This window comes from Puma concolor, chromosome E4 (genome assembly GCF_028749965.1).
Source record: "Puma concolor isolate L17-30 chromosome E4, mPumCon1.1.hap2, whole genome shotgun sequence".
Classification (NCBI taxonomy): domain Eukaryota; kingdom Metazoa; phylum Chordata; class Mammalia; order Carnivora; family Felidae; genus Puma; species Puma concolor.
Window position 1 is genome coordinate 57,738,889 of NC_141683.1, and position 24,719 is coordinate 57,763,607.

General features: G+C 42.4%; 1 protein-coding gene across 1 annotated transcript; it reads right to left on the reverse strand.

Moving 5' to 3' along the window:
* Positions 1-4,781: 4,781 nt before the first annotated feature.
* Positions 4,782-23,454, reverse strand: NTMT2 (N-terminal Xaa-Pro-Lys N-methyltransferase 2). Its single transcript, XM_025926331.2, has 4 exons — positions 23,013-23,454; positions 12,070-12,245; positions 5,887-6,136; positions 4,782-5,120 (listed from the first exon to the last, which is right to left on the reverse strand). Exons 1-4 carry the CDS (start codon positions 23,164-23,166, stop codon positions 4,849-4,851), a joined length of 852 nt encoding a protein of 283 aa, XP_025782116.1. The 5' UTR covers positions 23,167-23,454; the 3' UTR covers positions 4,782-4,848.
* Between the last annotated feature and the right edge of the window lie 1,265 nt (positions 23,455-24,719).

The following is a 24,719-nucleotide window of genomic DNA, read 5'->3' on the forward strand; positions in this document are numbered from 1 at the left end:
ACTATTTGAAATTACAGCCTTCCTCCATGACTCTCATGCCCCCTTACTCTTCTCTATTTTTCCCTTCCCCCCCCCCAAACTTACCACTTTCTAACATCAATAATAATTTACTAATTTATATTTACTGCATCCCTAACCTTCCTGGAATACAAGCTCCACGAGGCCAGGGAACTTTGGATTTTATTCCCTGGTGTATCCTGAGACCCTAGAGCCATGGATGACACATAGGAGGCATTCCCAAAAGGTGGGATGAATGGAATCCGTGTGGCATCCCTCAAATTCCAGAGATGTAGTGGGTCACTCAAGTCTCTATATTACTTCAATTCTTTTTCCGTGTTATTCTTATAGTCCTTTTTGTCCTGACTCATTTCTATGTAGGTAACCGCCTTTCCTATCACAACACCATGATCTTCTTGGACATTTGCTATATGTTTGTTTGCCTGTCACGTAGCAAAAGGTCAGTCATGCCAACGTAATGAACCTACAAAGGTGCCACATATGCGTGGTTCTCTGTCGCCAAATCACTCACTCCACGAGCCAGTATTTGAAAGGTCTCTCCCCATACCCCACTCTCGATACATCTATACACACACACCGCTAATTGAGATCCTTTAAAACTCTTTTTCACATATTTGCTTAATTAGCTTGCACTGACCTCTGCAAAAACACTGGCCTCTGACGATCCTAAGAGGTAGTTTCCTGGCATGGACACCAGAGCATCAAAGAGTCAGCTGGAGGGAAGGAAAGCATAACACAGCTGGATTTAATTATTCATGACAGGCAGCCGAATATATCTGACACAGGTCTTCTCCCTAACACATCACTCAAAACAGGCCGGTTTCAGGAAACGGTAGAGAGACAGAGAGGAAAAAAAAAAAACCAGGATCAGGCCAAAATGTGTCCATAATACAAAGCAGATCATCTTTCACACGGATGACCTTATGCATTTTGCTTTATATTTTTATGATGGTCCCACATCTATAAGACTGCTGACCCTTTAAGACTCGGCGTGCTCCTATGCTGGGGCTTAGCAGTGGTGGCTCAGGTTCTCGGAAGAGGAGGTGGGTGACGATCGCACCCATTCGTGAATCATCGTACGAGCCAAGGGTCCTCCATGGTTCACGTAGAAGTGCAGGCATGTTTGCAATTAATTCATCTGGGAAGCACAGGTGAGCACTTTCTACTTGCCTTCGACGTTCACAGAAGGATTAACTGTATCTACGATCCAGTTTGTTTCTTTGGGCTTTTGCTTAGCAGGAAACGGGTGAGGATTTTAGGCGTTGCTTTGTTACGACCTACCCATAATTTTAATATTTCTCTCGTATGAAATCCACCCTCTCACCTGATGAAACAATGGGCTTTGGGTTGGCCGTGCCCTTGGGTTGGCTCCTATTAAAAGAAGAGATTTCCTAATTAGGCAGAACCGAATTTTCTTGCTGCAGTCTCCTCCCAGATGCTTGATCCCTGAAGTCACTGCCTTCTTGTTTCTGTGCGTTTCCCGGTCCTGGTGAGCTTGCATTGTTGGATCATGGTTTTGACCAGTCTTGCACATCCCCGTGCTCGCACAACTGCAGAAACCCTTGCGGTTTTTTCCTGCTGCTTTGCTCTGATTTACGTTTGAAGCCAGAAACGTAGACTTCCCCTGAGTCTTTTTGCTTGGAACGTCACCTTTTATACGTTCAACAAAAACTTGGGTTTCAGCTGTACTAGGGCTTATGTCTGTGACTGAGACTCTAACCATGAATGCTCCATTAAAGGGCTCAGAATTTAACAGAGAAAATAGCAAGGAGACTTGATTAGAATGCCACATGATTAGAGCTGTGATATGTTAAGCAGGGAGTGTGAGGGCAGCACGGAGTGAGGGCACCTAACCCAGCACCTAGGGGCTGAGGGAAGCTCTCCTAGACTCAGCAACGTCTAAGCAGTCTGTGCCAGACGAAAAAGAATGAGAGATGTTCTGTACTAAGGAGGTAATATCTATAAATGCTGTGAGCTACGAATCGTACCAACTTTAGGGAACGCAAGTAGTTAAGTACAGGAGCAGGCGATGTGGAAAATCTGAGGCTGCGGAGGGAAGGCAGGGCTAGATCACAAAATGCTTTATACGTCATTCTAAGGAGGTGAGGATTCATGCTATCAGTAATGGGGAGTCACTGAAAGCTTACACATGACACGGTCAGGTTTATATTTCAGAAAGACTGGCATCAGTGCGGAGAATGGATTTTGCTCTGTGGCTACTCCCCTGAAACTGGCCCCTATGCCCGCCTTCTCTACCTAATCTTCCTGTGGCTCTGAACAGCTCAGCTCCACACCCCTTTCCCCGTCAGTATTCTCAAACAAAACTAATGATCAGAATCACTTTAAGAGCTTATAAAAATACAGATAATCTGAGCCTACTTTTTCGAACTGGATCCTCATGGGAACGGAGCCTGTCAATCTCTGTTTTATAAAATCTTCCCATGTGATTCTGAGGCAGTTGGACTAGGGACAGAATTAGGGGACTAACAGAGACTGCTACTTGCACCACAACACAGATATGTCGATGAACATCAACAGTGAGTTTGGCTTGTTGCGTTAGATTAAAGATGGCTGGCACTCTAAATATCTTCCTTCTACATGATCTACACCTCTACTCCCAGGACTAGGAAAATCAATCCCTTACTTAAACCCTCCAGAACGTTCTCTTGTTGTTTAAATAACATGTCCAAACCTTAACACAACCCATTAGGCAGCGTAGTCTGGCTCCAATGATCTCTCCTCTCCAGCCACCCTTCCCTCTACCTTGTACTTGTTATTTGCGGAGGGGGGGCGGGGTGGATATTGATGCAATTTACACCCCAACTTCTACTTTGTCAATTAAATTAAGGGTAGTTATGGAGTTGAGAAATTGTGTAAATCAGTAAAGATCTGAAAACTGTCTGAAAAAGGGGTGCCTGGGAGGCTCAGTCGGTTGAGCATCTGACTTCGGCTCAGGTCCTGATCTCGTGGTCGGTGAGTTCGAGCCCTGCGTCAGGCTCTGTGCTGACAGCTCAGAGCCTGGAGCCTGCTTCGGATTCTGTGTCTCTCTCTCTTTCTTCCCCTCCCTGACTCATGCTCTGTGTCTCTCTCCCTCTCTCTCTCTCTCAAAAATAAATACACATTAAGAAAAACTGTCTGAAAAGAATTGGAAAGTGACTTGACTTAGGAAGAGAAAGGGACTGCTGGTCAATCTTCAAGACTCATCTGAGTTAAAGAGCAAATTTCCACATCCACATTATTTCCATATTATTTCCATGTTATTTCCTCCCAAGCTCAAGAACCCAGGGGCAGAGAATATTGATAACTTGTCAACTACCATTTGAGTATTGGCAAAGCAGAAAGCCAAGAGATAAGAGAATTAAGGGTGCTGGTGTAAAAGAAACAGAAAGTTTCTAGAACGGGCCTAAAAAGATGATTCGGCTAATTTGTCCCAAGGGACAGAGGATTAAAACGTGAATGCCCGTGTTTAGCGTATGCAGTCTGGTTGGCAATGGTTCACCATTTGATTTAGTTCTGGTCTTAGGCTTGTTCTCCAGTGGCTCTCACTGACATTCTGTCATGTTACCCTAGAGCATGGTGAGTAACAACAGTTAGAAGGTTCCAGAAGCAAAGTAACATAAATGTTATGTTCCCAGGACATAAATGAAACCACCAAGGTAATCCTATAATGAGGTAGCAAATGCTTCATAATGATTGTTTTCCTCCTAAGTTAGAACTCTGACTTACAAACGTGATTTTTACGGTTACAGCATATCCACGCGGTAGACCTTCTTTAATTAAACTGATGTGTTGCATTTCGCACAAGACTCCGTCTGTCTCAAAACACAATATATGTCAATATACAAATATACGCCTCAACATGAAGATATTGGAGTGCTTCGAAGATAGGAGCAGTGACATTTAAACATTCTGATAATAAAAATGAAATGCTGTGCTTGAATGGTGTTAGATTATTTTTAATTAAACCAATGCCTTAAATTAATCCCATTAGTTCAGTTTTCAGGTTTATCATTTCCCTTCTCTTCCCAACGTACATTCACATCAACGAAAGCAACGGGGCCAGACGCAATGAGGCAAGTGGTGTCGGAGGCCAGTGGCTAAAATTAGATTATCAATGACATTTACTTATCTGTTCACAGCTGAAATTTCAACGGTACAATGTTTTCTCCTGAAACGAGACGCTTCCTCATCACTGAAACGCAGGCTTCTGTTATCAAATTACACCCATATTACATCACTGGGTGGTGAAACTGACCCCAAATAGAAAGCGAAACCATATATACTTTTTCTGTGAAGAGAAAAGCTAAAGACAAGATTAAGCAATGGGTTTGTTTTCATAAGATTATTTTGACCCGTGCCTTTCGTAATTAGGGTGAGCTTTTACTTCTAAGAGAAACAGTCGTCCCGGAGAGGAAGGGAATAGAATGCATCTAACATGAGGGCAGAGCAAGGCGGGCCTAGACTTTACCCCATCCATCCCGGAATACTCCATAATGCAAATCTTCAGGGACCAGGGCAGTTTAGAATTTGTGAACACTGCTCCCTTTTCTGGTTTTGTGTACAATGTACATTTTGGGTGTATACGGCAGTCTCTTAAAACAGTTTTCCTGATGTTTCACTCCATTTATCTGCCGGGAAATCCACCGAGTGTGTGCACGTACTTATAAAATTAGTGGAAACTTGTACATACTACATTGAGCATTTCCAGACATGCATCGGATCCCTTCTCTCCATCCCGCCACCCCCCCCCACCCGCCGCCGTGAATTATGAGGAGCGTACTTCTGTCCCAAAGCACCCCTGTGCAGTCCAGCCCCATTCCCACCTGCTGGTCAGGACTGTCCATCACTGTGCAGTGCGAACATCCACACCGGGATGCACTGTTCTGGAAAGCCATCCTGCTTCTTCTGGCCCAGCACCACCAGCCCGCTCTTCCTAATGAGGCTCCGGAGGATGTCCATGTCCCGAGTCACACTGCTGTCCGAGAGATCGAAGATACAGCCCTCCCGAGCCACGTTGTCCTTCAGTATGATGACACCGTTTTCCTTCAGGCCAGCTCGGCACCGGGAAAGAAATACAAGAAGGTCTTTGTCGGTCAGGTACCCTACAGGTGAGGCCAAGTAGATGGGGAAACAGGATGGAATGGTGGGGGGTGGGGAGGGAGGGGAGTAGGAAGGTAGGAAAGATCACAAGGCTAAGAATCAGGAGACCATTGGTTCACTCATTCATGAATTATTTAATAGGCTGAATTGTTCTGGTTGTGGGAGGCTTCGATAGGAGGATAGGTATTGTCTCTGAGGAGGCTCAGTGTCCCATCTATAAACTAGATATTATGCCACCTGTTCTATCTACCTCATAGGCACGAAATAAACTATTGCCTTTCCCATGAATCCCCGCCATCGTCCCCAGACAACCCAACTTTGTCATTACTGCTCTGTGTCCCCTAGACACACACACTGAGACCAATATCTAACTCACTGCTGTCTCACTTCCTGGGAATTTAAATCTAAGGAAGTCCGGTTTTGCCCCTACATGGGGATAAACTCTTTTTGACCCCACTTTTTCAAGTTTTTCAAGTATTTGGTTTTCTTTGCAGGGTTAGGTTGGTCCAAAGGCACTCCATCTCCAAGGACGGGAATTTTCAGGCTCGTGACAGAGGATGTCAGGGGAGACGGTGGGAGGACCAGAGCTTCGGGGGGAGTTTCCATGATGCCTAAGGCTGCCTAACTACCCTTAGCACAACTACGACTACATCTCCCCGAACGTCCTTGCTCCCTCTCCGCAAATCCTCAAATTAGCCCCAAGTATTGTCTTCTCTCTCTCTCTCTCGGAAGGGGACAAAGGCAGATGCCATGCCATGCAGGACTGACCAGAGACCCACTGAATCCAGATGACATCATATCTCCCCAGTGGGGGTGTAAATTCCTGCAGGTTGTAGCAGTGGTAGCTTTCTACCTTGTCCCCGTTGACCTGCAGGTAGTTCTGGGCTTCGACGAGGAATGATTCCATCATGTCCACCAGTTCCACGCTTTTGAAAACCGGCAACAAGACATGCTTGCTGACCCTTCCTATTCCAGAGCCACAATCCAAGGCACAGTCTGTCCCAGCTCTCCCGGGGCCCTGCAGAAAGGTACCTTGTGGGATGCTTCAAGTACAGACACGTACCCTGAGTCTAGGATACTCCGGTTACCTCTTTGAACCAACTTTATTTAGGTCAATTTTCATATAATAAAATGTACTATTTTAAGTGTACCATTCAATGCATCCAGGCACGTACCGACTACCACAAATAAGTTCTAGAACATCCAATTGCCTCTTTCAAGAAATAGCCAACACTGCTAGTGTTTACTTTCTTTGTTTTATCCAAATAGAGGTCTTGAAAAGAATTGCAAAGTAAGATTTTAGAAAATAATGTTTTAGGTCTAAAAACTCAGTAATTTCCTCTAAGAAATGGGTCACAGAAAGCCCTATAAAGTAGAATGTTATTAACTGTAAATTTGGGTCAAGCCCACAGCTAAATGGACCTGCATGGTAGCTTATTGCTTTGTGAAAGAGAGAAAGAAAGAAAGAAAGAAAGAAAGAAAGAAAGAGGAAAGAAAGAAAAGGGGAAAGGACAGGGAGGAGAGGGGAGAGAGGAAGGGAGGGGAGGAAAGGGGAGGGAAGGGAAGGGAAGGGGAGGGGAGGGGAGGGGAGGGAAGGGAAGGGGAGGGAAGGGAAGGGAAGGGAAGGGAAGGGAAGGGAAGGGAGAGAGGAGATGCGAGGTGAAACGAAGCGAAGCCGGAAAACCTTACAGACAGAATTTTGCTTCAAACCCACCCCGATGGCACACAGCACATTCACATGGATAGAAGGTGTTTGTGGCAAAGTCTCCTTATCTCTTTTAATGCTAGAAATTGTTTCCTGTCTTTGTAAGAGAAACTGTATGATGTACTGTGCACAAAACCCCCTAAAATTGTTTTTATAAAGTAGGTCTCGGGGACCCTGGGTGGCTCAGTCAGTTGAGCGTCCAACTTTTTATCTTGGCTCAGGTCATGATCTCATGGTTCATGAGATCGAGCCCCACGTGGGGTTCTGTGCTGATGGTGCAGAGCCTGCTTGGGATTCTCTCTCTCCCTTTCTCTCTAACCACCCCCCTCTTTCTCAAGATATAAAAATAAAAAATCAACTTTAAAAAGTAATAAAAATAAAGTAGGTCTGTACACTAAATTAACCGGAGGTGAAGGATGGATAGATGGTGGAGGAGGAAATCAGCCAATGAAAACTTTCTCAAACTTGCTTCTGTAAAGTAGTATATTCATATGCACATATGCATATATATATATATATATATATGGCCAGCTGCACATATACATATATACATATATATATATATATATATATATATATATGGCCAGCTGAAACTCTGAGATATATATTATTCGGTCTGTCTATATTATCTGGTCTAAATTATTTGTCCATAATTGGGATGACTGCTAAATAGATTTTATGCTAGAAATTATAATAATAAGATCTTGCCAATCAAGATCTTAAGGAGAAAGCCTACTCTTGTTTTCTCAGGAACTAAGGATTTAAGAAAAGATTTGAGCAGAAGGAAACATCAGAAATGCCGCTTCCTAGTCCACTCAAAGGGCCTTCTGTACAGCAATAAAGGCACAGTGAAGAACAAAAAGTGAAGACATTTTGGCTTCTTTTCAAATGGAATCATAATAAGCATGATTTATCATGTGCTTATATACAGAAGCTCTTCGCATCTGTAATAACTAACATCAAAACAACTCCACAAGATAATGATTACCCCCCAGTTTGAAGCTGAGGAGTCTTGGGTTTCCACAGCTAATGGCAGACCTAGAACTTGAACAGGGAACTGTGTGAATCCAAAGGCAGTTCTACCTTAGAGCAGTCCCCTCAGGCGCCAACTCCGATTCCCTTGATAGTATCTGTCCGATGCTACGTTGAAAAAAATTCTAAGGCTTCGCTGAGACTGAGCAGGAAAGAGCTCTGTGATTGACTAGTGATGTCTCCCTTGAGTATGGGAAGGGGGACGTGGTGGCACCCATACCATGTATTTGCCATTTCCACTTACACGATGCCACCTCCCTCATTCAGATATTATAACGTAAACGAAACTCATTCAGAGAAAAAGAAGACCTAGGCTAAAGGCTTATGCTGTGAGCGCCATAAAGAAAACATCCCTTAAGTAAATCCACAACATAAACGCGATGGGTGGGATAAGTATAGGAACGTTATCGTAAGCTGTCGAAATGATCTTAGTAGAAATGTGTATACTCAGAAATTACTACAAATTTTTCTTACCATTACTTGGCCTTAAAGTCTCCACAGATCATGTTGCTCACATTATCGTAGCAAGTGGCCTTAGAATTAGAACCATAGAAGGATAAAGCAAAGAGGGCTCGGAGACCTATGCCAGAGATGTCAGATTACAATAGCTGACCTCCTTTTTCTCATTGAACAAATAAACCTGAAGCTGCTCTTGTTAAAGTGAGGCAGAGCCTCACCCGCTCACCCTTCCTGTCATTCTCCCAGTAGGACCTTGAAGGATCTCAGCAAAACCCTAGAGTGCTTAAAGCACTCATGTCTAATTTCCCTACTTTTTTATACCAAGAAACTGAGGCTCAGAGAGGTGAAATGTTTGGAATAGAATTCCCTTGAAAATTCTCACTCTCTGATTTATATTTTTCACCAACGGAGACGTGCGATATTTGACTATAATTACTTTCGAAACAATGGTCATTTACAAATACAGAAAGGCACCTTTCACCCAAATTGTGTGTACTGCTCGCCTCTCACCACTGTGGCTTAGTTGTGTTTATTATATTTCACTGCATACGGCTTCCACTGCCTCCCATATTCTTTCTCTCTCTCATTCACATGCAGCTCGTATGGGAAGGGGTATTTAAAGCCCGTTCTCGGGGCGCCTTGGTGGCTCAGTCGGTTAAGCGTCCGACTTTGGCTCAGGTCATGATCTCACGGTCCGTGAGTTCGAGCCCCGCGTCGGGCTCTGTGCTGACAGCTCAGAGCCTGGAACCTGCTTCGGATTCTGTGTCTCCCTCTCTCTCTGCCCCTAACCCACTCGCATTCTGTCTCTGTCTCAGAAATAAACAGACATTAAAAAAGAAAATTTAAAGACCATTCTCAGGCACATCTCCTGCCTCCTGGACACCAAGGCTGCCTGTATTGAAATCTGATGTCCTTCCATGAATGTGACTGGACCTATATACAAGGTGTGATTTCAAAACAAGATGTTTTGTTAATTCCATTCTCATTTATGGTATTGTCTTCATACTTATGGATTCATATAAAATAGTAAAATACTCTTGGGAATTTGGTTTTTAGTTTTGATTCTGCCTATATGTTTTGTTTTCAAAGACATCATTGTAAGTTCATTCCTGTGGGATTTAAAACTCAAAAGGAAGTGCTGAATGCCACTGTATAGAAACCGTGAAATATAACAAGTGAGACCCAGAGTTTTTAATCATCCAATCTCTGAGAAATGTCAATAGATAAATACTGTCAAATACTGATTACTTTTTACAAATTGCCACTTTCCCCCACTAGAAAGCTAAAATTGAGGACCGTTATCAGCTGTGCCATTGACATCACCTTGGCATCATTTGTTTATTTGCTAAAGTAAACATAAACGCAGCAAGTTTAAACCACTTTTCTCGCTGTCCTGTGTCCCTAAGTGTTGAAAGGAAAGCAAAACTTTAAATTAAACAATCTGCCTTTTCCCAGTTGACATAAGGATAAATCATGTCAGATACTCATATTCCATAACTCCTTGTATCTTGACCTGGATACTAATTTAGCAGATTATTGAGGTCAAAGTACAAAAATATCATTTCTTTAAAAAGACTGTTTATACTCAGTTAGAGGTCACGGTTTCACAATGAGCCTTGTCTCCTAAGAAGGACTCCTTATATTTGTTTGAAAAGAGCAGGCTCCTCTTTTCCAACACAAATATGCAAGCACAAGCCTGTTTCCTTTCCCAGGTCCATGGGCGTTGTATGGGCTCTGTCTGACCAGCATCCCTGTGGTCAGCTTGGCACTCCACATGGAGTGACAAGACAGCTGGATTACTAACTAAGCTTCTGAAATGCACTGGGATCAAAGTCAGCCTCACCACGAGGCAGGCAGAAGGGAGAGCTTTCGGCCAGGCCGGAGGAGAATTGAGGTCTGTGGTACACACACACACACACACACACACACACACACACACACCAAGGATTTTTCTGCTTCCTGAGACAAATGGAAAAAATATGTCACGGTTAAGAGTAGAGAGTCTGGTGTCAGACAGGCCTGGCTGGACTTCAGTCCCTGCTCTGTCTCTTACCGGCTGCATAACCTTGATGACTTAGTTAACGTCTCCAAACCTCGGTTTCTACCAATGTAAAAAATACGGATGATAATAGTACTTACCTTCTAGAATTCTTTTGAAAAGTAATCAAGACGATACTTCTAAAGTGCTTAGCAGAGGGACTATTGCAGGAAAAGCACTCCGTGAAATCAGTCAGTGATACTGATTTAGAAATACTCCGGGTTATCCTGACCTACAAACATTTATGGACGTCATCTCCAGCTTCATGGTCCTTCGTGACCACAGCTGATGTTCAGGCACGTCAGCCCCAATGGATGCTCCATCCTGATTTAACTTCTCTGCTCAGACACTTGGTGCTCCATGGAGGTTGGATGTGAAGTGAACTTCACCTTAACACTCGGGATATTCTTGATAGTGCACTTGAAAACCTAACTCAGATATTTATAATATTGATAATGCTTCCCTTATCAGGATACAATGGGCTCCAAATTTCAAACAGATGACTTCCAAATGAATTGGAACGAAACCTGGTTGCCAGTTAGGACTTTGTCTTCAGTAGGACCAACAACAGCTTTGTGGTATTGGCAGCTTTATTAAATCTATTCTAGCAACTAAATGAAGTTCCTGAAACTCTAATGAATGCATTTTATGAAAGCCTGTTATTACTTTTTTTAATTTTTTAATGTTTATTTTTTTTTTGAGAGAGACACAGAGACAGAGACAGAGCATGAGCAGGGGAGAGGCAGAGAGAGAGGGAGACACAGAATGGGAAACGGTCTCCAGGCTCCGAGCCATCAGCACAGAGCCCCATGCGGGGCTTGAACTCACGGACCGTGAGATCATGACCTGAGCCGAAGTCAGACGCTTAACTGACTGAGCCACCCAGCCACCCCAAAGCCTGTTATTATTAGTAGTAGCAATAAATTAGATTTATTGGGTAATAATTATGCACAACAAAGCAAGCACATTTCTTTGCACATTGGCTCATTGGATCTTCGTATTATCCTCTGAGGTAGGTTCGATGGTTAATGCCCTAGTCACAGGTGAGAAAACTGAAGCTTACAGCATTTAAGGAACCATTCCAAGGTTGCTTGTACATTAAATAGAAGAACCTAATGACTATAGAGCTGAAGATTATTGTCCCTACCCTCTACTGTCTTGTCTCCATCTGACAGGGAAGTGAGGAAGCAGTTTCACCCAACCCCGGGGCTACAAAGAGATCACATTCTTTCAAGGCGAAGTCTGAACTACGTATTAAATAATATAAAGAGATTCTACTGTACTTCTCGTTTTCAAGCCAAACATAGGCATGCACTTCCTTACTATATTACATTTGTATTGCAGGAAATCAGTAAATCGCCCCAAGATCCCAAATGGCATGATCTCTCATCAGTCATCTGGGTGTGAACAGTTTCATCTGGAAGACTATAAAAGAGATGTCTTCTTAATCCCCCAATCGTAGTATTAGCACTGCTAGTCCCCTTTCCCCTGAAGCATGAGAGATTAGCTGAGGCTATAGGATGGTGAAAGGCCAAGGGGGATAAGCCAGTGGTTTGATGCGACCCATCCCTTCTGAACATTTTAAAAGAGGCTTTCGGGCTCAACTCTTGGCTGAGCCATATGGCTTTAATACGACTTAAATGACCACACAGAAGCATGTGAGCTCAATGTTTGTGAGGACTTTGCTTCCTCATCAAGCTGCAGTTGCATAACTCACCCCAACAAACTTCCGAAGGAAGTCCCGAGAAGCCTGGATATCTGGGATGGACAGTTCAATGAAATTTCCCATCATACCCTCTTCTGTAGCTGGTACTTCTTGATAGAAAAGTTTAGCTCTGGCATAGAACTGCATCTCCCCATTGATGATTTGACTTGTTAAAGCATACAATTTCACTGCAAATGAAATATTAATATTTATCAATATGTATATGACAGAACAAGTTCAATCTTATCACACATGGAATTGTTTCTCAGAAGCCTGCCCATTTGTCATGTGGAGGAAAGGGCACAGTCAGAAGATCTGGGTCTGAGTTCTGACTCAGTGACTTACTCAATATGTAGCCTTGAGAAAACTTCTTAACCCCTCTGATCTTTGGGTAGCTCATGCATAGTGGCATTTTCATGACTTAATGACCCTATAGTTTAATGAAACTGTAGCTTATTACTGTATATATTTTTTTAAGTTTGGCAGTATTTGTTATCATAGAATAAAGAATGTCACAAGGATGCCTGGGTGGCTCAGTGGGTTAAGCATCCAAGTCTTGATTTTTGGCTCAGGTCATGATCTCAGGTCATGATCTCAGGTCATGGTTCATGGGCTCAAGCCCCACTATGGGCTCCTTGCTGAGTGTGGAGACTGCTTGGGATTCTCACTCTCCCTCTCTCTCTGCCCCTCCTGTGCTCTCTCTCTCAAAATAAATTAACTTAAAAAAAAACACAGCATGTCACAAGTTTCACAGTGAGTTTTATCTTTGAGTTCCAAGTGTTTTATGAGGATTTAGCTGTTAATCTTTACTTCTAATCACAAAGTACATTTGGGGTAGCTATTTTTTCACCTCTTTTTAAGCAACTCACACTGAAATATCTCTTTGTACCAACATTACAGAAAATGTGCTTAAGCTCTATCTTCTGAAAATAAAATAATTAAAAAATGTTATATTTATTGAGCAACTCTTCTGTAGCAGGCAGTGTGCTAGGCACATTCTCATATACTACGTCACTTCATTATTTTAGACACCACATGAGGTATTATTTTAACACATTTATTTTTTGAAAACCATATGTTCCAACTTCTGAGAGGAAAATTTGCATGCATTTAAGTGATCTTTGTAGATGAAAATACACCTCTTCAGGTATAAAATAGTATGTTATACCTCTTCAGGTATAAAATATAAAAGGGTTGCCATATTAGAGGACATTCAGGAGGAAATGGTAAAGAGTGAATGAAAGGAAGGAATTTCTCGTTCAAGAATGTAAACTGAATGCATTTGTCTTTCCTCCTTCCCCATATTCCCCCCAAATTGTTTTAATAACCTCAACACATAACTGAAGAAAATGGGGGGGGGGGGGTCGCCACCGATGGATTCATGACTTCAACAAATGTCTGGAAGACAAAAAAGCAGATGGAACAAAGCTAAAAAATTTGCAGCCTCAGATAGTTGCAAAAGGAAATAAGAGTTAATAAAAAACCAGTGAAAGGACAAATGCACCCTCCCAAAAGCAACTGATAGCACAACTGTAATCCTGGGCAGGGAAGTATCTTGTCTTAAAAAAAATTTTTTTTTTTAATTAATCGCCTAAGGAGACCTAAACCAGTTAGTATAGGATCCTGGAATACCACTTATTTTGTCATAGAGAGGACTCTAAGCATCATATCTGCTCACACAGGTGAAACTTTAGTAAGATCTACTAAAGACATATATACCAGAAGAAACATTCTCCATTACATAGAATCATTGACCCTGTTCTTTATTCCTAACTGTGGATGAACAATGATTTCTAAACACATGGGGGTAAAGTGGCAGTCTGAAAGAAAAAATAGAGATAAACAATCAGAAATGACCCCAAAGGAAATAGAACTAACTCAAGAAATGGATGAGAATTTGAACCAAAACTAAACAGAAAATTCACATATCCTTGGAGAGATATGAGAACTGGTGCATCCATAAATCAATGATAAGATGCCAAGAAAGCGATAATTCAACAAATAATAAAGACTTCTTAGAAATTAAAGTTTTGATTACCAAAAACTTTGGAATACAACTTTGAGTAAATTTGTCAGGACAGAAACAAAAAGACAGATGTGGAAAACAGAGGTAAAAAGATTAGAGCTATAAAGACTTAATTCAGGAGGCTCAAACATCAAACCAATTAGGATTTTTAAGAACAGAGAAACAGAAGGAAGAAAATTATCAAAGAAATAATAGAAGAAAATTTCCCAGAGCTAAAAGTGATTGTAGGATCGAACAAGTTCTGAGCAGCATGGATAGAAAAAAATAATAATGATGAAATAAATGCCACATTTACACAAATCTTTAGGAAATTTCAAAATGCAAAGAGTAAGAATTAGAAGATTCTAAAGTTATTTAGAGGGGAAAAGGTGGTTGACCCTCAAGGGTTGCCAGATTTAGCAAATAAAAATATGAGACACACAATTAGCTTTTAATTTCAGTTAAACAATTTCATAGTATAAATATACTTGAAATATTGCATATCACATGAGACATACTTACACTAAGGTTATTTTTTGATTATTTTAAATACAAATTTATTTGGAGTTTTATATTTTATCTGGTAACTCTATACTCAAAGGACTAGAGTCAGGCTTATAACACAAGTCTCATTAGAAACACTAGACAACAGGGGCACCTGTCTGGCTCAGTCAGTAGATCATGTGGCTCTTGATCTCACGATTGTGAGTTCAAGTCCTATGTTGGGTGAAGAGATTACTTACAAATAAAATCTTTAAAAACAAAGAAGCAATGCCATCAATATTCTTAGGGAAAAGTATTTTGAAGCTAAAACTTAATACCCCATCAAACTGTGAAAGACTATTTACCTACCATGGATTCATTCTTCAGAAGTTTGTTGAAGCAATATTCTAGCCCAATGAGCGTTCAAATCAAGAGAAGATACATGTTAAAAGACAATGAAAGTAATCCAAGAATCCAAAGAAAACAAATTCCCAAATGACAGATACTTAACAGATCTAGAAAGTTTTTATTACAACAGAAACTATGGGCCTCAGAAACATAAGTTCACCCAGAAGTAGAATGCATTGGATTCTGGGCAATAGACAGAGTAGATAAGAAGCAAGGAGACATTAGTGATATTCTAAAGAAGACATATTTTTAATCTCAACCATCACAAATAAAAGATAGGTGGAAACTCCGAGCAAAATACACAACAGTACAAAATGTTCTGATCAGGAGGTAAAGCAAACCAAAATAGACATAATTTGCCAGTAGAAAGAAAAGAAACAATAAGAGAGAAAGAGAGTCTATTTAACCTTCACTAGAAATCATTTTTCTTCAGGTAACACCAAGATTGTGAAATTGGACTGATGTACTATTTGTCTCTGGATTAAATAACAATGACATAGTCCCAAATTGTGATTTTAGAAGTTACAAATCCAACAAACACCACTTATATTAAAATATTCCATCATAATACATTCCATCTATGGAGTTACATCAGTATTTTCCGACTCAAAGACTTTGGAGCCACTGTTTGGATCTTTTAATGGTCATAAACTTACTGAAAGGGATATAAGAATCAGTTCTGGTCTACATCATTTCTAGAGACTAACAATATTATATACTATATCTCCCATATATACTATTATACATTGATTGTTTTTAAAATGTCTTCTAAAAGTATTAAATATGTAGATGCTTTTTGCCATCTTATACACATATTAGCAACTGACTGGGGAAATACAACATTAAAAGGAGAGTCTTCATGTTGTGAACATTGGGAACCACTCACCTACACCAATCTCCCTTCTCTAGCACTTGGTAAAGTGTTGTGTAAACAGCAGGTGGCTCAATAAATTCAACAGGGATGACAAAAATCAAGCATAACTGTCCCCATAGCATGACTGCTCCAAATTCTTCAGTATGTCTCAGAAAACCAGGCTAGGAAATCACAGTTCATAGTCTTCCCCGAGCTCCATGCTCCCCGGGATCACAAGCGAGCCACAGCCCAGGAGTTTCCTTGATCCAACCAAAGCAGCAAAGCAGCCACACTCATCATCACCTTAAGTCAACTAGTTGGTGAAGTCCATTAAAAACCTTAATCTGGAAATGAGAATGGTCCATTATGCCAACAACATTTAGACCACAAGTGAATGCCAAGCCCAGCAGGGGTCAGTCTCAATAGGTAGGTTTTTATGGTTATGGGCTTGAGTTCTCATTTTCACCTAATTGACAGGAGCGTTTCACTAAAACGATATATGAGGTGTCATGGCCAGCCCCAGGTTCTCCCCTCCTGATAGCTCCTGCAATGGTGCAAGTTGACTCAGATAAGGTAATCAGTCATCAGCCTGTGCCTTTTTACTACAGAAACACATCTTGTAGCTCATTCTTGTAGGACTGCAAGATCTCTGTGAAACTTGGGGTAGTCTAAGACGGAGTTCTTGATATAGTTCTATTCGTTCTTGATATGATATGGTGCTTGTTTCTTGACCAACATTATGGGCTGACCTCCCAAGAACCTTGCAATAGTTTACTTGTTACAAAAAAGAAAGTAGAATACTAGTTGGTTTGCCCTGAAGAATCTAGATCCTGTGAACTCTCTGAGGAAAATGTAAATAGCTAAGTGCTTCCATCTGCTGAATATCTTCTTGTCTTTTCATTGCCTTTTTATTCCTTTTTGTTTTTCTAAATGGTTGGTTATAGTTAGTTTAGACTTTATTCCAGACATTAGAACTGTTTGTCAACTGAAAATTTATCTGAGAGGATGGGTAGGCTAAGTTTAGACGTTTAGTTTGAAATGATTTGAGATAGGATATTGGATCATGCTAACCTTTTATTTATAAGCAAAAGAAGGAAAGAAAGAAAGAAAGAAAGAAAGAAAGAAAGAAAGAAAGAAAGAAAGAAAGAAAGAAAGAAGAAAAATTAAAAAAGAAAAGCCCAATTAGGACATGCCCTTATGAAGGATAAGACCTTCCATAAAAGAAATTTGCAGATGAGCCCTTCCCAATTTAGCTATTAAATAATTAATGATAAAAATGAAAGGAAGGAAGGGAGGGAGGGAAGGAGAAAGATCTAGGTACCATAGAATATTATTCAGCCAAAAAAATGAAGGAAATCCTGCCATTTAAAACAACATAGATACCTGGATAGACCCTGAGGGTATCATGCTAAGTGAAATACATCACCGCAGAAAGACAAATACCATATGATCTCACTTGTACGTGAAATCTTAAAAAAACTGAACTCATCTATTTTTTTCACCAGCAGGGCTGGGGAGTAGAACTTTATCAGTATTTCTGGTGGAATCCAAAGGTCTGGTGTGCCAGAATGCTAGAGTTATCATTATCAAGTCTCAGAATTGCCCTGAGGGGCCCTGTAGGTTTGATTTGCTCCCTGAATGCCTTAGCCATCTGGTGTTTCTTGTCTCTAAAATAATGCACTGCCTACCCTAAAAAAGTTTTAGAGGGATGTTTCCTTTTCAGCTGAAGACGAGTTCAGTGTTTCCTAATTCTTTTCAGGCTTTAACACCAATGAGGTAACAAAAGGGAGGGCGGGAGGGACAACACACTTTTCCCACCACACATCACATCCCCTACTCACTTGGCTGACGTCTTCCCAACTCTCTATTTCTACTTGAGCGTCCTACCTCACCTACTATCAAATTTTAGAAGGCCGGAAGTCAGGCTGAGATAGTGGGGACAGATTTCGGGTGAGAATATCATCGGAAGGGTCAGAAGCTGATTCAGCAAGTCGCCATGCCTCGTCTGCACCTGTGCGGCATTGTGTGGGGGTCTCTGTCACTCTGTTTCCACTTTCCATGAAAACTGCCAGTGTGGGTCTCCCTACACTGAATTCCTCACGAGAAGGCGATATCTTACTTGTCTGTGCCACCCCAAGACTTACCGTTATGCTTAACCCATAGCAGGTGTCCTTTGACTATTCGCTGACTAAATGAATATTGTCTTGCGTTTTGTTCTTCGAGTAACATACAGGTTCAACAAAATGGAGAGTGGCTATAGGGAAAAGCTGACATAAGTGACACAAGTTACAGTTTTCATATAGTTTGTAAGACATCTATCCTCCTAATTAGGCATACCCATGTAATAAGAAAATAGTAACTATCATTGATCGCACATGGATGTACGCCCTACCTATGCTAAGCATTTATATTAACTGAATAGGTGAGAGATGGTATTATCCATGGAAGAACACGAGGCAGCAAGAACACGAGCCCGAGATCGAGTAGCTAGTGAGGACACAACTGGAATTTAAACCCAGGTCTATTTTTTTTTAAATGTTTTATTATTTATTTTTGAGAGAGAGGGATAGAGAGAGAGAGAGGGAGGGAGAGCAAGTGAAGGAGGGGCAGAGAGAAAGGGAGACAGGATCCGAAGCAGGCTCTAGGCTCTGAAGTGTCAGCACAGAGCCCGATGGGGGGGCTCAAACTCACGAACCATGAGATCATGACCTGAGCCCAAGTCGGATGCTTAACCACCTAAGCCACCCAGGCGTCCCTAAACCTAGGTCTATTTAAATCCCAAACCCTTGGGGCGCCTGGGTGGCGCAGTCGGTTAAGCGTCCGACTTCAGCCAGGTCACGATCTCGCGGTCCGTGAGTTCAAGCCCCGCGTCGGGCTCTGGGCTGATGGCTCAGAGCCTGGAGCCTGTTTCCGATTCTGTGTCTCCCTCTCTCTCTGCCCCTCCCCCATTCATGCTCTGTCTCTCTCTGTCCCAAAAATAAATAAAAAAAAAAGTTGAAAAAAAAAAAAATTTTATAAATCCCAAACCCGGATCTCATCCGTCTCATGCTGTGTATCTGAAGGTCTGCTAAATAAAAAGGGGAGTTATCTGGTTCTCCATTTCTTTAAAGAGAAAAATAATCTCGCAGCTTTGCGAAGGGAACAGTAAACATTTGAACAAAGCATCACTGTTCAGGGAGTTGTAGAGCAACACCGGCCACGGGGGTGAAATCAATTTGAAAAATGCCAATGGTTATACGCTGAGTTTTATTTGGCAGTCCCACGTGTCTTACAGGAAGTGTTTTTATTAACTCTGGCTTTTAATTGTGATGGCAAAAAGGTGACCATTGTTATCAATTTCCTCCTCAGAGACTTACTCTTCTAGAGAGAGTCAAGTAAAGGGTGGGTACTAAGAACTTGTGGGAACAGTATACCAGGCATTGTACTAAACACTTTCTTACCATCTCTTCACATTTTCTCTTTCACTCCTCACCATGATAACTCAAAACTGGGATTATGCGCATCATTTTGCAGATGAGTGATGAGTGACGCAGAATGATTTAGTAACTTAATATCACACAGAAACGAAGGGTCATGGCCAGGTCCCGCCCCACCCCGATTCTGCTGAACTCTGTGGAACCATTGTTCTAAAGGTGAAGTTAGACCAAGACTTTAACGAAGTCCAGGAGTGCTAGACTCTTGCTCAATATATAACTAATAAATATTCATTGACTTCTGTGTACTTGGAAATACACGGTGGATAGTGCTAGAAGAATTACTGACTGGTTAACTTACGGGAACGTCTCCATCAGGCCTTGCATGAGCCCCTTTGAGCCCTGGTATATGAACTGGAGATGTATATAATTGTTCTCCTGTTTATTTCCTATCTGTGCACAAACAGCCACCTTTGGAAATTTTCATTGGGAGGCAGCAGGATTTTGAGGTTCAAAAAAGGCAGATTTGGAGTCAGACCGCCCGGGTTGAACCCCGCTCCACCACCCAAAGCCACGTGACCCACGGCAGGTTACTTAACTCCTTCCTGAAGAGGGGTTGTATTCAGTGGCATAGCTGAGCCTTCACTGGAGATTTTTAGGATGCACGCTTTTGCTTCTCCACGAATTTCTGAAGCTAGCCGAGGATATTTGAGCAAAGGTCCCCATGACTGAATGTCCCTGCAGAGCGTGCTGTGAGGGACTGGCTACCCAATGCAGGCAGTTAGCAGGAGGGAGGAAGGAAAGAAGGAATCAAAGAGTCTGGTTAGCCACATCCTTCCCATAATTACCCTAAACAACAAACTCTCTGTGTATACCCTGCAGTAGCCATTCCTTAACCTTTTTTTTTTAAGGGCTTTATTTTCATTTCTGTGAAGTTTTGAAATCATCAAAAGGCGGGGGAAGCCAATTGTAAAACACCTGAGTGGAGCTGGGGAGGGAGAACTACTGGCTTCGTTTTGGGTTCAGACTAAAAAGCGTTAACACCCACGGCTGCTTGGGAAGTCCCATAGAGTGAGCTGAGCTTAACATCTTTGGTGATACCTAGTCTAAGGAAGACCTACATGGTGACATTAAAAGAGGTCTGGTTCCGGGGCGCCTGGGTGGCGCAGTCGGTTAAGCGTCCGACTTCAGCCAGGTCACGATCTCGCGGTCTGTGAGTTCGAGCCCCGCGTCGGGCTCTGGGCTGATGGCTCAGAGCCTGGAGCCTGTTTCCGATTCTGTGTCTCCCTCTCTCTCTGCCCCTCCCCCATTCATGCTCTGTCTCTCTCTATCCCCAAAATAAATAAAGGTTGAAAAAAAAAAATTTAAAAGAGGTCTGGTTCTGAGGAAGGAAAAGGAAAAACAAAAACAAAAACAACACGAGTCCTTATTGAGCCTTGACGGTTTTCACATATGTAACTGCATTTAATCCTTCTGATTGCCCTGTGGTTTTGAGGAAAATGATGCTCAGAGACTTCAGGAATTTGCATTCACTTTGGTGACTCTTCTATCAGCAGCAGTGCCAGAAGTCGCACTCAAGACTTTAGCGACGTGCAACTGATTATTACTAAGGGATCGTTTAATCTGTTGCGAGCAGGTATTGATCGAGTTCTTTCTATGGGCCAAGAACCATGGCAAATGCTAACTCTATAGATAAAGAAGAGGAAAAGTAAATGAGTGTCTATTGTTTTCCTTTGGGCTTACATGGAAGACTTTGTCAAAATGTTTGTCTTTTATTAATAATTTTTAAGAGATTGGAAATCACTGCTAAACTATCAGCACATTCACAGAAGAGAAAAATAGGTAAAATCAGAATGACTCTATTGGGTGAAAAAAGGGATTTAGGCAAAATATAAATTATAGCCTACTTGTCCCAGTCAATTTTCATCTGATTTTCAGATGATACGGAAAAGATTCCTTTCCGATTCACCTTCAGCTACTTTCAGGGGTGTGTTCCTTTTCCTCTCTAGTAATTTGGTTAAATTTTTTTTAATGTTTATTTATTTTTGAGAGACAGAGCACGAGCAGGGCAGGGGCAGAGAGAGAGAGGGAGACACAGAATCCGAAGCAGGCTCCAGGCTCCGAGCTGTCAGCACAGAGCCCGACGCGGGGCTCGAACCCACGGAGCATGAGATCGTGACCTGAGCCGAAGTCGGACACTCAACTGACTGAGCCACCCAGGCGCCCCTCTAGTAATTATTTTTAAAATCTGGCAGCCATCTGCCCCTTAGTGAGTATCCTAGTAATTGTAATTGATATCTTTCTCCTGATATCTTTCTCTTGATAACTAAGGCCACCAGGCTACCGTTATCGAGATGGGGTGCACACAAGATACTCAAGAATTAGTTCTGGAAAAACAATGCTCTGCTGGTGTGTGGAGCAACCAGAACATCCTCACCTTCCAAATGGACTGCTCTAGTGTTCTCCGGTTGGATACAAATGAGATGCATGACACATCCTAGAAGAATTACTGTGGGCGGTGTGATCTACCAGAAAGAACCCTGGTCTTGGGTTCTTGCTTTGGTATCTAGATGAGATCTGTCTAGATTAGATCTCATCATCTCTGATTTTCTTTTCCCTGCTTGAAGAAACAAGATGGGGGGGGCGGGAGGGGGAGCGGAGGTGCACAGGTGGGAAGAAAAAAATAATGCTACTTTCCTTTCTATCCCATAATATGGCTGTGAGGATCAAATAAAATTACAAATATGGAAAAATTTTAAGAAACATTGTCTAAGTATGAGATGAGTGTATTTGTATGTCGAGAATTAAATATCCCTTCAGGAATGGATTTATGAAAAGAAAATTTCGTGGTCTGCTGGTATCTAGTTTCTTGAACGCAATACAAAGAATTATTAGTTCCTACGACGTCTGGAAAGCCTGGCTACATCAAGGGCACAATGAGGCTTTGAGACAGCCTTAAGAAAACAGACTGGGGCTGATACATACTGTTTCTGCTTTCATTGGGGGAAAATATAAATCAAAGGGGGACACTTCACTCTTTAATCGCCAGTTATTTCCTCTTCAGTGCTGTTAAGAGTCCCTTGAAGTAACCACTTTCACAGAGGCTGAGAAAAGTAGTGGAGACAAACCCGATAAGCTTTTTATTGCCCATTGTCTAATTCCCTGAAAGCTAGAGGAAATAACGAAAATGGAGACAGACCACTGCCCCAGTTTTTTTCTTAAAATTCAAAGACCAAAGTAAAATTTGCTCCTTTTCGGCTATTATTGTGACTCAGGGAAGCCAGAAAGGATTGTGTGCGGAGCGTGGGCTCATACACACATACACACACACACACACACACACACACACACACACACACACACAGACACCTTGCTCTATTATGGTTTAGTTTTTGTTTTTTGTTTTTTTTTGGACCCTTAGTTGATATACTACTGCATTAATACTCTCACCTTTGTGTTACCTAACCTGCCCCCCGTCTCGATTTTTGCAGATATTAAAAATGTCCTCTAAAACACAGGAATTGAATCTCTGTGAGCAAACCAACACCCTGGGAAGCAAATCACAGTGGCTGAGGGTGCGTGGAAATCCCAAAGTGGAGGCCTGACCTGCCAGGCAGCACCCGACCCGGCCTTTGCGCCCTGCGAGAAAGAATGCCATTGAAACATTTAAGCCCACTGACATTGGTCATGGGTTCTTTTTATCTGAAAAGAGTCCTGGTTCTAACTCCTCTTGCGCGACCTCGCCACGGTCCCCCCTTTCTGGTCCCTTCTCTAGTAGCTCTGACTCACTTACCCAGGGGAATTTTTTCCAGCAGGTAGAGATAGCTCTGAAAGAAGTCATTGCGAATGGCTCTGTGAAGGATGAAGGACATGCTATGTCGACAGAGTTCGTCGTCGGTCTTCTGCCAGCGGGATCGAAAGGCAAAATGGGCTCCCAGGTGGGCCATGGTGAAGGGGGATGAAAATTATTCCTACAGAGGCAGGAAGCTTGCCTGGCCGTTTCTTTGAATTAGCCTTCCCTTCCTACACGAACTTGAGACTGTCATTTTAAACCGGCCCCTGTCCATCCATATCAGGAGAGGCTGTCATGGGGCGTGGGGGAGGGGCAGCAGACACAGGAGGTCAAGCTCCTGGCGCATGCCTCCGTCTGATTGCTTGGGCGACACCGCTCCAAGCCAGCAGGTGCTAAGTAAAGATGAAAACAGGCTGAGTGGGATCCTGCTTCATCCAGGAAAAAGCAGCATTCGTCTGTAACTTCAAACAGGGACGAGCACAACCCACTAACACCCTGACTAGTTGCTCTAATTTGATTCCTAAATTGGAATTAGCCTAATTTCCATTTCAAAGCGCTGGGAACATTTTGCAGGAGATCCTGTTTCCTGATTTCCATCACTCCCCCTGGAACACAGAATCCTCAAGTTACAAGGACCCTTCAAAGTCATCCTCGCCACCCAGGCTCCTCTCATCAGTGCAAGTTTGCCCACATCATTTCGTAGAGGCGGATATGGGTTTCCCACTTTTAAGGATTCTCCAAGAGACGCAGTTATATGAAAACCTGTTTTGATGTTCACTACCCATCTCTGCCAGCAAATCTTTCCTTCTAGATTGCTCTAAACAACACCTCATCAGGTTAGCCTGTTTCTTCCTCTCTGTCTATCGTGGGGATGGTTTTCCTCATAAGTATTCACTTAGTGTCTGTACCTCTGATAGGCCCTTTACCCTTCCCACATACTTTGTACCCTGGAGGCTGACCTGTATTGAGATCAGCGGACTCTCTTGCCTTCTGGATTCTAGTTGGGTCCAGCCAATGGGTGGTGCCAGCAGGAGACTGGAGGAGAATAAGCCGATGTATTTATTCCCCTGGCACCTTCCCTGTGGAGATGCCATAGGCTGACTTCTTCCTTTGGTGGAAAGTCATAGCTCCTGGCTGGCATCTTCTCATGCAGATATATCCTGTCCTACTTCTCATAACTGCTCCCTCCTCTACTGCCTCAGCCCTCCGGGTAGTGACGTGCCATCCTGTCACAAGCCCGGGAGTAATGCGCTATTCCTTGCAATTGTGCTATGCTTACCTACACCTTTTTAAATAGTCCCTTTATTTTTTTTAATTTTTTAATTAAAAATTTTTGTTAATGACTATCTATTTTTGAGAGAGAAAGGGAGAGAGAGAGAGAACGCAAGCGGGCGAGGGGCAGAGAGAGAGGGAGACACAGAATCCAAAGCAGACTCCAGGGTCCGAGCTGTCAGTGCAGAACCTGGAACGGGGCTCAAACCCAAGAATGAGAGATCATGGCCTGAGCCAAAGTCAGATGCTTAACCAACTGAACCACCCTGGTGCCCCCTTTTTAATTATTTTAATGTTTATTATTTATTTTTTAGAGAGAGAGAGAGAGAGAGAACACAAGTGGGGGGGGCAGAGAGCGAGGGGGACAGAGGATGCGAAGCAGGTTCTGTGCTGACAGCAGAGCCTGTTGTGGGGCTCGAACTCACCAACCATGAG

Excerpts from the sequence above, each read along its gene's own strand:
- NTMT2 (XM_025926331.2), bottom strand. The coding sequence starts at position 23,166 with ATGGCCCACCTGGGAGCCCATTTTGCCTTTCGATCCCGCTGGCAGAAG. Across the intron at positions 12,246-23,012 it reads GCTGGAAAAAATTCCCCTGG|TGAAATTGTATGCTTTAACA; the intron begins GTAAGTGAGTCA and ends TTTCATTTGCAG. Across the intron at positions 5,121-5,886 it reads CTGGATTCAGTGGGTCTCTG|GGTACCTGACCGACAAAGAC; the intron begins GTCAGTCCTGCA and ends CCTCACCTGTAG.